General features: G+C 38.9%; 1 protein-coding gene across 21 annotated transcripts in view; it reads left to right on the top strand.

The window, feature by feature from the left end:
* PTPRD (protein tyrosine phosphatase receptor type D) overlaps positions 1-15,403 on the top strand; it is a 1,977,099-nt gene that overhangs the window by 1,807,221 nt on the left and 154,475 nt on the right. For 9 of the 21 annotated variants that reach the window (XM_084898455.1, XM_084898453.1, XM_084898459.1 and 6 more), the window contains 5 exons: positions 762-906; positions 4,063-4,368; positions 5,317-5,510; positions 7,759-7,785; positions 11,494-11,611. In XM_084898455.1, coding sequence (XP_084754581.1) covers positions 762-906; positions 4,063-4,368; positions 5,317-5,510; positions 7,759-7,785; positions 11,494-11,611 — 790 coding nt within the window. The remainder of the gene's footprint in view (positions 1-761; positions 907-4,062; positions 4,369-5,316; positions 5,511-7,758; positions 7,786-11,493; positions 11,612-15,403) is intronic. The other 12 variants (XM_084898451.1, XM_084898446.1, XM_084898450.1 and 9 more) reach the window with 2 other exon arrangements.

Below are 15,403 nucleotides of genomic sequence, written 5' to 3'. Positions count from 1 at the left end.
GGGCGCTGTAAGAGATCAACCGAAAGACTTGTATGCATGCATATAAACATAACCAATGGATACAAGACACAGCGCGGGGGGGGGGGGGGGGGGGGGGGAGGGCAGGTGAAGGCATATGCGAGGGGGGGGCGGGTAAGAGAGGCTGGGTGGAGTTCAAGGGGGGAAAAAGGAGACATATGTACTACTATTTGTAATGCTTCAAACAATAAAAAAAATTTAAAAATAAGTATCCTAGATTTCATATAAATGATCCAGCTTTCTTTAGTAACTGACATCTGATTTTTATCCCATCAGACCTTGGCAATTTTAGTTATCTGTTATAGCAATCTCTGGAAAACTGCGTATCAGTTTCTGTTGTTACTTTTGGCCACATATTCTTTGCCCCCGTTTAGATTACAGAAACTCAGGGCACATGAGCTAGCTAGGCCTCTCTTCAGGTGTACCACACATGTTGGGCCTCCTGGGCTGTCAGTCTCTATTGTGGGCTAAGTTACAGCAACACCCCTGCCGTAAAGGTAGAACACACCTGTCGGTGATGGCTTCTCCATCTCCCCTTCATCCAATGCATTTGGAGAGCTGTATCATCATCGTAAAGGCCCCTGGCTTACCCTCATTCCAGTTGCCTTATTTACTGTAGAAACTTGCCTTTGAGATGCTGATATTTTCATTATGCAGTTTCCCTAGTAGAGTTCTTGATACTCTGCTGCTTCTGTGTGTTGCCCCCATGAAGATGACCACGTTCTCTTATTACTTATCTACAGCAACGGATTACCATCGAGCCAGGGACGTCTTACCGACTGCAAGGGCTGAAACCAAACAGCTTGTACTACTTCCGTCTGGCGGCACGCTCTCCTCAAGGCCTGGGTGCTTCCACAGCTGAAATATCAGCTAGAACCATGCAGTCAAGTAGGTGTCTCTCTTTACTTCCTTCCTGCCCTTTTTTTTCACTAGGAAGTGTTGCTGGGTTTTACCCCCACCAGCAATCAGAGCTGCTGATTACTATGCTTACTAGTCAGTAGTCTCTATGCTAGCAAGCTTCCAACGTTGGGGATTAGAGTACAGCCGTGAGCTATGTTTTCAAGTTCAGTCCAAAATAGCAGATCCCTTCCTAAACTGAAAGACTTGAAGAAATGGAGAGATGAGAAAAGTGGCTGGGAGATGTTAGATCAAGCCCCATTTAATGAATTACAAGGCTGTAAAGCAAAATTTGGGCTGAGAACACTGCATAATAATCAGAGGAAGGCTTAGCAAACTAAAGAGGCAGCAAAAGACCAAAGTGTGTTATCTTTTTCTAAGCACGCAGGTTTTAGCTTTGTTAGCAAATAACTTCATTTCACGTACTTGTTCTTACTCAGAGAAAAAGCTGAACTCTTGTGACTTAGTTTGTTATTAACTCTGCAAGTAGTACTTGTGAAAATTTGGAACATTCACAGCAAATCTGTATCTGGACCAATTTAGGAACAATGGAATAATCACAAGTACATTTGCAATCCTAAATTCTATTTTGCTTCTTCAGGTTCATTTCTTTTTGGAACTGTTACTTTAAGAATAGTTGTGATTATCACAGTATGGGTTCATAGTGTCCAGGGCAGATTGTTAATATTGTTTTTTTGCAAAGACTTATATGGGAGATAGTATTCTAAGAGACCAAACTTTCCACGGGAAACAATCTGCTCTTTATTAATATGTTTCTATAATTAGTCTATTAAACAACCATTTACCTTGAGTTGAATTGTCTTATAGAGTTATTTATTATATTTTTTGATAGTTTATAAGTGATTTTGATATAGTGACATGCAATAGATAAGAATAATACAAATGTATTAAATTTTGTAAAGAGGGTGCTATATTGACTTAATTTTAGGTCTATCAACAAACAAAATTTATACATCTTGAAATATAAATTTTCTTCCATATAAGCACGTCTTTCATATTTCATTCTTCTATAGAAACCTGGCATCTTGCAGGGTTTTTAAAATAATAAAAATCATATTCTTTCTCAAAACATCATAATTCATATGAAAAGTATTAGGATCCTATGCTCAATTGATTAGTGATTATACCTTATTCCCATAAAATTGTCCTTCTCTTCAAATCCAAAGCATGTATGTAAAGGCAGGTTTGTATGTCTGCTTTGAATTCCAGCCAGGCTAATCAGATATTTAATGAAAAGGAATGTGATCATGCTCAAAGATTGTATTTTACAAATGACTTTTTGGCATACATACATACATACTTATATAGGGACAAAATAGACTTTTTAAAACTACACAAAAAGCTTATATTTTCTTTATTAAAAATAATAGCTTCAAATGGTATTGACTGTAGTCAAAGAATAGAAGGTCTGAAGGTGGCAATGTCATGAAAACCAAATCAGCTTTTTAAAAAGAGTTACAAATGAGTCCTTGCTGTAACATGAATAACTCCATTTATTATGAATGATGATGGTGCCTTTAAAATAGTTGTATAATTTGAAATATAAGTTCCTGTAGTCAGAATCAATAAGAGTGATGTTCTAGTGATTTTACAAATCTTACTTTACAATTACAAGCCGTTCAATGAGGATTTTCTTTGTGTCAGTACAGGGAGCTTTCTCTTTGGATTGTCCCTAATGAAAAATACAAGACATGCAAAGGCTGATAATCCTCCAAACGATTCAGTAGATGTGGCACGACATAAGATTAAGACCCACAGTGTCAAATTACTGCTTGTACATATTGCAAATCAAACATTTAGAAATGATTTACTCATTAATTGTACCACAGATACTGCCTTAAAATATGTATGTATTTATGCATGTCTTATCCCGATTGTTTGTTTGTTTTTAGGAACATATGTTATTAACTTTAAAAATAATTTTGGATCACATCTGTATTGGTCTTTATTGCTTTTTAATTTTTTTCAAGTGATGCTATGTTTGATTAATGTCATGGAAAATTAATTGCTCAGAAGGTGACCAGTTTATTTTTAAGTGGGCAGTAAGAAAGTTTATCTTGTCACTCCTTTTGTCAACCCTATTTTATATGAATAATTATATAGAAAATGAAAGGAATTCATGTACAAAGTGAAAGCTAAGTCATACCTTTTCCAGATGTTCCTCAGGTTTTTAAGCAGTTCTTTTTAATGGCTGTGTTATTGACATTTTGTAAGAGATAGATGATGGTTATTGATTTTACCAAAATTTGCTGGTGGAATCTAATTCTTCACTAGCAACGGTGTCTCACGCAGAGTTATAATTTTTTAAAAAGCTGAAAGCTGATGTAGGGTAAGTACGAGTTACAGTCAGAACCAACAAGCCTGACATTGCTCTCGGGTAGGTAAACCTTGGACTACGCCTTTTCCCCCTTTATCAATTCTGCATGCTCACTGTACATGGGCTGTGATCGATGTTAGGCTAATGCCTTTCATTCAAACCGGTCCGGCACAATCCGATTTCTAGATAGTCAGAGGGAACCCGTTTATGTTCGCTGGGCTTTTATTTCTTCCCTTTTAAAATAACTGGAATTGTGGAGGGGTGTCTCGTAGTGATTGCAGTTTTTCACACTAAAGAATGCTCTCACAAATGAATGCTGTATGGGAATTGCCTTCATTCTAGAATGTAGAAATGAACGCTTGAAACAGCATCTGTGAAGCCCCATCAAGATGCTCCTTAATATAACCTGCAGTATTTGCAGCTTTTTCTGACGCTGGGTAATCCATACAGTAGGGCCGGGGAATTCTGAGGGATTGGTTTAGAAGAAGAATTTAAACTGCAGGTAGGTAACTTTGTTGGAGGCTCTATTATCTCAAGGTTTCATGTTCACATATTCCCCCCACTCATTATTTAACATTTGTTTCTGGTCATTTATTCATATTTTTCTTTTGGTTTGTTCATGTGACTAAGCCAAGGCACATCATTTATTTATTTTTTAATTTATTTTAAGTTTCAAAGCCTTGTTTTTGTTTCGTTGCCCTTACTGTTCGTTTATTTATTTTGCCTTTTCTTTTGTTTTATCATTTTTCTTTTTCCAACCACTCCTGTCCTCTCACTCAAACCCTCCTTTAACTCACTACCAACATAAGAGCCGTCAGCTCCTCCTCAAGACATTAGTTGCACCAGCCCAAGTTCCACTAGCATTTTGGTAAGTTGGCAACCTCCGCCGGTGGAAAAACAGAATGGCATTATCACCGAATACTCCATCAAGTACACCGCAGTGGATGGAGAAGATGACAAGCCTCACGAGATTTTGGGAATTCCTTCGGACACTACCCACTACCTTTTGGAACAGCTGGAAAAATGGACTGAGTACCGGATCACTGTGACAGCCCACACAGACGTCGGCCCCGGCCCCGAGAGCTTGTCCATGTTGATTCGAACCGATGAAGATGGTATGTTGCCTCTGCTACGCCCGTTTGCTCCCTTCCGACACAATCTCGGTCTGCTGTCTTTTGATAGGCTAACAATATCCCGTTTTTTCTCTGCTCATCTTTTTTACCTGGCATCACTCTTAACGTCCTTTTTTGCCAAAGACCTATCTTTGTTACAGCCTGGGATTTATTTATTTTTTTAATTTTTTTGATTTTTATTTTTTTGCTTTCAATCTGAACAGAGTAATTTGCTTCCCTTTAAATGGACAGCTGGCTCCTATGACCTTGCAATTCAGGCTCTTCCTCTGTACCTGCATCTAAAGTCTTCTGCATTTTCCTTGGCTTTTTTTTTTTTTTTGTAGCCATTTCTTTTACATTTGGAAGTTAACTTTTTTAAAAACTGCCTTCTTGTCTTCTTGTTGCCTTTTGTCTTGCATATTTCAGAAGCACTGATGCTCCGCATTTTAAGTTTTTTGGCATGTGTTCTATGGAATACCTTTGAGATGAGAAAAAAAGAAGAAAATCCATGTAATCAAGAATCTTTTTTGTTTTCTGCTAAAAAGAAACCTTAAAAAAAAAAACACACACAGCAATCAACAACCAGTTTTTGTTATTATTTCAATGCTATACCTCTTTGTGCTTTAATGCTTTGAATCTCAAAGCATCTTCCTTGGCTTTTGTACATTTTTTACATGTTTTTCTATTTCTCTGATACTCTTTTTTTTTTTTCTTCCATACTTTTTTTTTTTTGGCATCGGTCATGTTTTTTGATCTTTTCTTAAAAGGTAGAGCAGATTTGGTTGAGCATTTTCATTGGTTGAAAATGTTTGTATTCCACAAAGGAGACATAGCGGGTCTGCCCATTTTTTTAAAAAAAAAAAACAAAAAAAAAACAAAAACCTAAGTAAAGAAAATGCTGTGACTGGGTGGGGCAAGTGCCTATAATTTTATCCGGTGATGTTGTTCCAGTTCCTAGTGGTCCTCCTCGCAAAGTCGAGGTAGAGGCTGTCAACTCAACATCAGTTAAAGTCACCTGGCGCTCACCCGTGCCCAGCAAACAGCATGGCCAGATCCGAGGCTACCAGGTGCATTATGTGAAGATGGAGAATGGGGAGCCCAAGGGCCAGCCCATGCTGAAGGATGTCATGCTGGCTGATGCGCAGGTGAGGCCCTGTTTCCGTACCTGTTTTTCTATGATTTTACTTAAGTCTGACTCTTGACATGGGCCCCGTTTTGATTTTCTTTACATCTTAAAAGTCTCATACAGAATCCTGTACACAGTGTGCATGCACCTTCTAATCAGAGTTGCCGTCAAGTGAGAAAACAAATTGGAGTGAAATGACACATCCGATTAAAAACATGTTAACTGTTTCCTTCAAATGCAGGTACTCAGCCCTCTGTAGCTGCGTCTGAGTTTGCCTTTCTGACCTCAAACTAGATTTAATCAAATCAAGGGGAAGAATTCTGAGAAGTGGTTTTGCTGATAGCATCTACTCTCTACTGTATTAAAACTACTTAGAATTCAGTTGACCTAATTTCTAAATATATGAGCTCTCCCGTTGAAGAAGACATTCTTTTTCGGGAAAGGTATCCTGATAGTATATTATTTATAACTTCTTTATTAAATTACATATTTGGTGAAAAGAATCGTTTTATTTCCCCGAAAATGAGAATAATGACCATGATAAAAATGAGAGTTTCCCAGGGACTAAATGGGATCCTTACGTTGAGCCAAGTTAGGAAAAGTATTAGTTGAGTATGTGAGAAATTGATCCTAAGGCAGTTGTTTATAACTATATAGTCATAACTTTGTTTTGTGATCAGTTTAAAACAACATTAATTTGTCCATAAATTAGTAGTGATTCAAAAATAGTACCATAAAATCCATATGTCATTTTTTTTTTTCTTAAAGGGAGAGAAAGATTTCAATCAATGACTACAATTATGGGGATTATACATACCCCATGGACTAGTCAGCAGTCACCAACCTTTTAAGACATCACGGACCACCAGTGGTCCATGGGCCACCGGTTGGTACCGCTGGACTAGCTTATTTATGTTTGTTCCAAGATTGATGGGATATGAAAAATCGGTAGCTGGGCATGGCAGTGGCTGATATTTCTGAAAACTTTAAACATTTCTGTCTTGGCCTGTGTAGCTCAGTTAGTTAAGTATCATACAGTGCATCAAAAGGTTGTTGGTTCAATTCTTGATGGATGTTTTGCTCTCATATCAGATCTATGTTTTCCTCTCCCTCCCTTCCTCTCTCTCCCTCTACTTTCCTCTCCCTCAAAATCAATTAAAAAATAAATCTAAAATAATTTTACACATTTCAGTAGAAAATCCCTGCTTTTATATGAAAGTGAGAAAAAGTATGAACCAGGTTTCCAAACTTTGCATCTTTGCCTCAATGAGAAGAAGAGGGCAAATAAATAGCCCTGTGGCTCTGAGGGAATTATTTAACCCAGGTCTCAACATAATCAACTCACAAAGATTCTTATATTTGCATCAGTCTTGAGATATCCTACCCAAAGGAACTAGATTAGTGACTAACTTCTCAACCTTGAAACCAGTTATCTGGTTTTGGTTCGGAGGTCAGTTCTGTAAATAGGGTTGGAGCTTCATAGTGTCCCTGAGATCTGGGAAAGGGCCATTGGCTTGCTTTTTCAACTTTTTTATTTGTGCTGCCTGTAAAATAGAGCACTCTCATAATAAGAAATAAAGCCATCGGTACTTATTTTTACTTTGTAAGTCTGCTTCCATGTTCTTCTGTTCTTAGATAATATTACCTTATAGAACTGTAGTTCTGTTACTCTTTCCATTGAGAAAGTGATAGGTAGTGGAATCATATAATACAAAATTGCCTTAAACGTCAGTCAATCTCCTTTTTTTCTGCTCTTCTACTTGGCTTTTCTTTATTAAGTAGCTGATTTTCCTTGTGTATCCCCCCTTTTTTCTGCTCATCTCATATTTTCTCTTTAAATATTCACTGAATTGTCATACATCTTATAGGACTTCACTAGGATCATAGGATTTCAGTATTGACGAGAGGTGTTAATCTTAATAGTGACTTGAATTCACTATGTAACTTAAAGAAAAAGTCAAAATAAATGTCACAACGTAGTGTGCAGTAGCTTTTTGTTATGCCTTCTTAATTTATCCCAATGGAAAATTTGGAAAATGGGCAGTTTTAGTGGTAGCAACACAGAGCATTTTACTTCAATTGGGAATGAAGGTGGCAGCATAATGCACTTAAACTCTTTGGAATTTGATTGTGTACACTGTTCCAATTGCTTTTATTTTTCTTTTCTTAAATCTAATAAGGACACCATTACCTTTATCAGGCTACAAATTTCTCTTCATTTCTTTTTATTTTGTTTCTCCCTCCCCAACCTTCTTAATCTCAATCAGTGGGAATTTGATGATACTACTGAACATGTGAGTAATTTTTTACTGCGTTTGTCAAAACACATGATAAATGCTTTTTTTCCCCCCTGATACTCCTCTTTCATGTATTTGTGATATGTCACCACTGTTTGACTGCATGAACTAACCAATTATTTTTAAATTACCTTTACTCCCTTATCCTTTATATTTTGGTTTGGTTTGTGACATTGGCATGGGGTTACTGGTTGCAAAAGAAATATCATGAGCTCATCTTGTTTTTGTGGCTGCTACTAACTCTGCCGTGTGACATAGAGGAGGCACGCTTAAGTGGCAGTATCATGGACTCAATCTGTCAAGTTGTTTATTTATTGTAGGCCGCTCATAAATCCGACTCAGTGGATCACATCAGGTGGATCTGGCACCAATTAAATCTATACAACTCTCTGTTGTATCCATACAAGTTTCATTAAACTTGAATGAGTCATGGCAAGAAGTAAAATGTTATCCCACTGAGGGAAGATTTTTAAAAAAAGAATTGATTGAGTAGATTATGTTATTTATTGAGATCTTATTCAATATATGGTACAGTAGGGGATACAAGATGTGGCACTTGCCTCTGAAGTGCTTATAGTCTAGGTGGCTAGGAAGGATGTAAAGATTAGGAAAGTTTCAGAAAATACAATATACATAATGACATCAAGCAATGTGTAATTAATTAGTAAATGAGTGACAATATCAGTAAGTGCTGGACATTTAGAAACACTAGACCAGACGGTGGAAGAGGTCCTGAAAATTTAGTTGAGAACTTAAAGGATGAGCAGGGATTGAAGAGGTGAAAGTGTGTGTGTGTGTGTGTGTGTGTGTGTGTGTGTGTGTGTATGTGTACCCGAACACTATAGAGTTGGAGGCAGGAACATATTTTTTAAAGGTGAGCAGATTGAGGCAGTCACAAGTGTGATATAGTCAGGTGACAGTGAGTTTTCCAATTTGACAGAAATCAAGGGTTCTGGTTAGTAAGTTATGCTAAATATAGCCAAAAAATCAATCTTGGTACAACATTGAAAAATCAACAGCGTAGCATTGTTTGATAAACTTCTTTGACCATGTCCCATAGTAAGAAATGCATTATATGTCATCACCCATGCATATGTTTAAAATAAAAGTTTCAAAACACTGTCTTACCTTTAAATATATATAAACTTTAATAGTTTGCATTCAAGTATATTCTGTTTCTGTTTTTCAATGTGGTCACGACTAACTAAATTGATTTCACATCTTACTCAGTGGGTCATTACCTGCAGACCTAGTGGAGAGATTAGAAAGAAAGAAGATAGTAGACAAGGAAACAGGTAGCAAGAGCTCTTTCGCTAACATAGTCACGCAGGGATAGCAATTCAACAGAGTCCAGGCAACAGAAATGGTATAAGTGATGTTTCTGATCGACATTTTAAAGAATTGGCAAAAACTTGCTGTCTAGCTAAGAATTTGAGGAAGAAAAAAGAGGTCAAAGCATGGCCTTGAAGTTTTAAAGATGCTCCACCATTTGTTAAAATAAAGAAGCAAAAGGAGGAATCTGCTTCTGGGAATGATAGTTCAGCTTTAGTCCAGTGGAGCTTGAGGTCCCTGTGACAGCCCAGGGAAGCCGTCTGGCAGATGTGTGCAGTGTATGTCCACTAGAGGAAGTCAGGCCTAGAAATGGATTTGGATGAAGGCAGAAAAGCCTTAAGGTTTGAAAATGAATGCAGTTGTTTGTCGTTTTTTTCCCCCCTTTTTCTTTCTTTTTTTTGTTGTTGTGTTGTGTTGTGTTGTTTTGTTTTGTTTTGTTTTGAACAGAAGACCAGAGACTGTTACAGAACATCCAGTAATGGTAGCTTTTAGCAAGCAAAGGCAAGAAGTGGATGGGATAGGAAAAAAGACAGAGTGAGGAACTGGCCAGCCTAACCCTCAGAGGGTAGGAAGCCACCAGGAAGTACACCCTCAGCTTAGAGAGAGAAAATGCAACCTGAGAAGGTGTGATCCAGGCAGGCAGAGAGGTAGCCAGCTGAGATTGTAGGGCCACAGAGGGCCTGACCAACTTCAAATTGCATTGTTTACAATGTCCTGTCATATGGGCTGGAGGAAGGACACAAGTAGTTAACCTACTTATGTAATTGGGAAACTTGTACAAGGCTCAGAGGATATAAAATACTTGCCACAATTTGGCGGCAGGACCAAGCCTTGCTTCTTTTTGCCTCCCAGCCTTGCCTGCTTCCAGCAGCAATCCAGTAGTAGCATGTGAAGGGGGACGTTGAGAACAATAAGGTTGGCATTCACCCATCACGGTTTTGTGGCCTCGCTACTGTCTGCCACAGTTGAAAATGCCACTCTCGGGTGGTTTGCTTAGTTGTTATGTTCTCTGTAATGTTCGTGAAACCATTCCAAGTTCCTGAAAACAAAATTCCTCTCCCAAATTTAGTCCATTCATCTGGCAGGATAGTATTCCCAATGGCTCTTCAAGATGGAATCCGAAGTACTGGAATTTCCACACTGTTGACGCTGCTACTTTTTTGAGAAAAGCACATTGTAGAAGCTGTCATATTTGGGATCGTTGTCAACCATTGAGTTCTGTGGTGCCCATTACAGCCTTGCACAGAAAGGTCCCGCTGTCCTCCACACAATCCAACCCATTCGCTGAGCTCTCACTCACATTGTCTTCAGATGTGGGGAGCAATGGCATTGCACGTGTTCTTAAATTTATCACACTTCATTTGAAAACATAGCTGTACCAAAAACCTGGAAGGGTTGTGTTTTTTTTTATTATTCATTATTGCTCACCCTCTGTGTATCTCTAAAAATAATTCTAGGACAAATCAATAGTTCTGTGTAAAGAATCATGTAACCTCCAATTTGGACGAACCGTTCTCTGTCTAGTCTTAATAATCATCACAGCTTGGGGCCTTTACTAACACAAAAACAGAGTTTTAATAAATAATGTTGGTACTATTTAACATTTTCTAAACAGAGTTACTTGAACAATATTTGTGACATGGCAGAGCCAGTCCTTTCGTTTGGTTTTAGATTAGAAAATTATTCAGTCGAACAGAAGATTGTCCTGCGTATCTAGTGATTATTGTTCATAGCCTACATGATCAACCAGTGCTATGTTTCATGAGTCCCGAGAAACTGACCTCAATCTCAGGATGTCTAGGTCCAACAGATCAGCCATTTGGCAAGATGGGTCCCGGATGGTAAAACAGGCTGCGTTAGCATCAGCCCATCTGCAGTCATGGGGCCAGGCTGTAGGGGATGCCCATGGAGAACTGCTGGCAGAAATATAACCGCTAGTGTATGGATTGCTCCCTAGGAGCCAGCCGTAGTTCTCATCATGTACCTGATGTAGCACATTCAATCCTTGCGGTCTTGTTACTCATAACTTTCACATGAGAAACTGAGGCGCCGAGTTGAACTCACATACCTTGGATCACCAAGCTTATAAATGAGGGGAAGTGGGTTTAAATTCAAGAATTCAGGTGTTCTGTCTCCCAAGTTTTATGTTTTTAACTACTTTCCCTCAGAGCTGCCCTACGTGGGCTGACCCCACTTCAGTGTCAGCATGAAACCATCACCCCTAGCATGAGCTCCAGGCATGCAACTTCCAGTGCTTGGCATGGCTGCAGGGAATGCGGAAGCATGCAAAGAAACGCTAGCGGATGCCTTGATTTCCCCCCAGAGCATTGGGAGCATGTTTTGAGTGAGTGCCATTCTACTGTGTCATTTCAGGACATGATCATTTCTGGGCTGCAGCCTGAAACTTCCTACTCCCTCACCGTCACAGCCTACACCACCAAAGGAGACGGCGCTCGCAGCAAGCCCAAGCTGGTGTCCACCACCGGAGCAGGTAACCGATCTGTGCCGCTATGCACCTTGAACATGTTTGGGGAGACAGTAATGCTGATTTTCTAAGTGGGACGCGTGGCTTCTCACCCAGGGGGAAATTATATATATATATGTTTCAAAAGAAAAAAAAAAGAACATGGGAATATAATTTACCTAAATTAGTCAGTCCTTTAACAAATAGTTTTTGGAGCATCAATTATTTGCCAGGTACTTTTCCCATTACTGGGCCTACATCGGTCAGCAAAGCAGACTCTGCCCTCCTGTCATTTGTTTTCTGACCAGGGCTCAGTACAGAATAAAATGTCAGTAATAAAATGAGTGATAAACTGAAGAATAAAGGTGTGTTGGCATTGAGCAGAGGGCAGCCCCCAGGGGTTATTTTGGAGTGAGTAATGGGAGGTCTCTGAGAGGCGGGATATTTGAGCTGAGACTTGAATGGGGTGAAGGAGCCAGTCTCAGGGGTTCAGAGGGCACTTCCTCTGGTAGGGAAGGCACTCAGCAGCTTCACACTCCGCCAACAGCAGACCCTGGTCGAGGAGCTGCCATCTGGAACTAGGTGTTGCCTTCGTTTTATTTATTTTTTCCTCCTCCCCTCAGCTACGGAGATCCTAAGGAGGCAAGTTGCACAAAAGTCGGGGAAACAGAAAAGAGAATGGAGAAAAGAAAAAGGGCTAAATATCACATTGTTCTTTCTAAAGAACAAAGCTCAGTGTTCTTCAGAGTGACTTTGATTGGCCACAGTAGGAAAAGCCAGCATGAAGGAAGGCCTGGCACTGTAAAACCAATAGATTAAGAGATGATTATACTGCCGAAACCGGTTTGGCTCAGTGGATAGAGTATCGGCCTGCGGACTGAGGGGTCCCAGGTTCCATTCCGGTCAAGGGTATATACATTGGTTGCGGGCACATCCCGGTGGTGGGGATGCAGGAGGCAGCTAGTCAATGTTTCTTACTCATCAATGTTTCTAGCTCCCTATCCCTCGCCCTTCCTCTCTGTAAAAAAATTATATATATATATATATATATATATATATATATATATATATATATATATATATATATATGGCCTCTTTAAAAAAAAATAGTGATTATAAAAGGATTATCCTCCTGTCCCTTTCCATAGAAATCCCCTCCGCAGCATTTAAACTGGGATTTGATTTACTCCTTCAAAATCGCTTCTCACGTAACTTTTAAGGACACACCTTTCGGTACAGGCACACAGGGAAGAACAGCTGCGACGGGGAGCGCCCTCCCGGGTGCCATGCTCCCTGCCAAATTTGTCTAAATGTCATCAGATTTGCCTCGCATCCTGCCACCTTGAACTGCCTCAAGCAGCAAGATTATAGATGGCAAAATTCCTTCACGATAGTCTTCTGGGCTTTATTTTAATTTTTTAAAGAATGTCATTGGATCAAGCTATTTATTTATTTTGCCTTACATAGGAGATAGACTTTCAATGGGGCACACTGACTGTCTTGCTATGGAAACAAGCTCTATTTGAATATAGATAACCAAGACTAAACTCTCGAAATTTAATTTCAAAATGAAGAAAATACATCTACTCCCATATTAATAACTGTGTCTTAATAGGCCTGAAATGTTGTACATGAAATCATCAAACTCTTATTCTCATAAGATGGGGGTCCTATAATGAGCAGAAAAAAGTATAGCCAAAGGGTGTGGATCCTAGAGGAAGGAATACTAGTGTCTATTTTATTATCTATTTTAAAGGTTAGCTCATCACTTTTTAGTCACCATGTCAACATTTATTTGTATATAAAATTATTTTGGGATTTTTCACTCACAATTTCAGGTCTTTGTTAATCAAGGAAGACTTAGATATTAAGGTAGGAAATACTTAAAATTTAGATGTTCTGCTCTTTTGTTTTCTTGAGACCTTCCCACTGAGCCTGGGTTGGAGGTGGGAGAATCCAGATGTATAACTCCTTATAGAGAAAATCTGTAGTTTTCTTTGCTGCCAACCTACCAGTTAAAAAGCACTACCCTGCCTCTCAACCAAAAAAAAACATTCCACAATCATGGTTTATCCCCAAGTAATCAGTAAACTCATTGAATTTTGTTGTTTTTATATACTACTACCAAAAAAACCATATATTGATGTGGCTATGAAGAATTATTGAGTTTATCTCACATGTATGAGCTTCAACTAAACCACAGTTTTTAGGCTATTTAGTAATTGCTTCCATGGAGAATTCAGGAATTCTCATGAAATTTCATTTTAATAGTAAAATTCCTGATTATAGTATATATTAGTGTATAATATGTTAGTGTATAATATTTAATATTTCTAAAATTTGTGAACAATCATATCTTTGAATCAAAATGTACTGGCCATCCCTTAATCTATGGAAGATGTAACCTGAGGGATGCCTTTGAATAAAGTGTTGGCTTTTACATTTCAGTGATTGTGACATTTTTGTAGTTTATTTGTTAATCCTTACATTGTCCTGTCTCCTACTAATTGGCCTATGGCATGAAGTCTTGAGATTTAAGGCAAGCCGCAGATTCATTGGTTTGAAGTTTTCTCTATATTTTTGCATAAATTTCACTACTGTACTGAACAGCTATGGTTTAAAGTGATAGAAAAGATAACTATGACATGGAGAATTTGGAAGTAATAGGCTTAGACCAGAGAATTATGATGTTTTAAAAATTTATCTTTATTGTTGAAAGTATTATAGATGTCCCCCCAATTGACTCTTTCTAGCCTGTAGGTTTTCCCCTTTCTCCACCCCCACCCCCAGGCCTTCACCACACTATTGTCTGTGTCCATGGCTTATGCATGTATGCATATAAATTCTTTGGTTAATCTCTTCCCACCCACACACACCCATCCTCCCTCTCAGATTCCACAGTCTGTTCCATGTTTCTATGTCTCTGGATCTATTCTGTTCATAAGTTTATTTTGTTCTTTAGATTCCACATAAGAGTCAGATCATGTGACAGGTGCCTTTCTCTGGCTGGCTGATTTTGCTCAGCATAATGCTCTCCAGGTCTGCTGCTTCTTAGGTACGAGGTTAAAGCGAAGCTGAGTTTAGAGCCAGCGGGAGCAACAGAGTGCCTCTGTGGATCCCCAGTGATTGCTATTGCTAGGAGGTAAAGGGTGACAACACTCTGTATACCATTTCTGAAATTCTAAAGGATTTTTCATAGAGAAGAATCTAGTAAGGGAATAAGAAGAATTTAAAAAGCAAAAGGAAGACAGGATCACATATACGCCACTGCATGAATTTGAGTGAGCTTACATACTGAGCAGCTGGGCGCTCTCTGCTTCCTCACTAAGACACTGCTAAAATGACCGCCACACTCTCCTGAGTTAGAATCTAATACTCTTCAATCTGCCCGCTCTCCAGCTCTGATGCTGGAGGAAGCAGGATCATTGGCCTACTACTGGATAACCTGTAAACGTGGTTCACATATGGCCTTAAGGCACCTGAAACCTTGAGCCAGACTCCACATACAGTACCACCTAATACACCTCTTCAATTCCCCACCTTGCATATGCAGATACCAGAGAACATAGACCCTCCACTATCCATCTTTATTTTCCCACCCAGATTCCTGTGTGCCAGTGTATGAGTCTTTGCACAAAGTGAATAGATGGTATATGTTTAGATTTTCTGGAAATCAGAAATGGAATGGAATCAATACGTGGAGATTCGGAGAATTCTTTTTTAATCATATATTCCGTGTTGTAGAACTCTCTGCATTCCTTTTCCCTTTTTTTCTATCTGTTACTTGGATGAAATGCTCAGAACCCTTATCCAACCTGA

This window comes from Pipistrellus hanaki (genome assembly GCF_964339955.1).
Source record: "Pipistrellus hanaki genome assembly, chromosome: 11".
NCBI classification, from domain to species: Eukaryota; Metazoa; Chordata; class Mammalia; order Chiroptera; family Vespertilionidae; genus Pipistrellus; species Pipistrellus hanaki.
The sequence above is the reverse complement of the archived record's forward strand: the minus strand, read 5'-3'. Positions and strand labels throughout refer to the sequence as shown.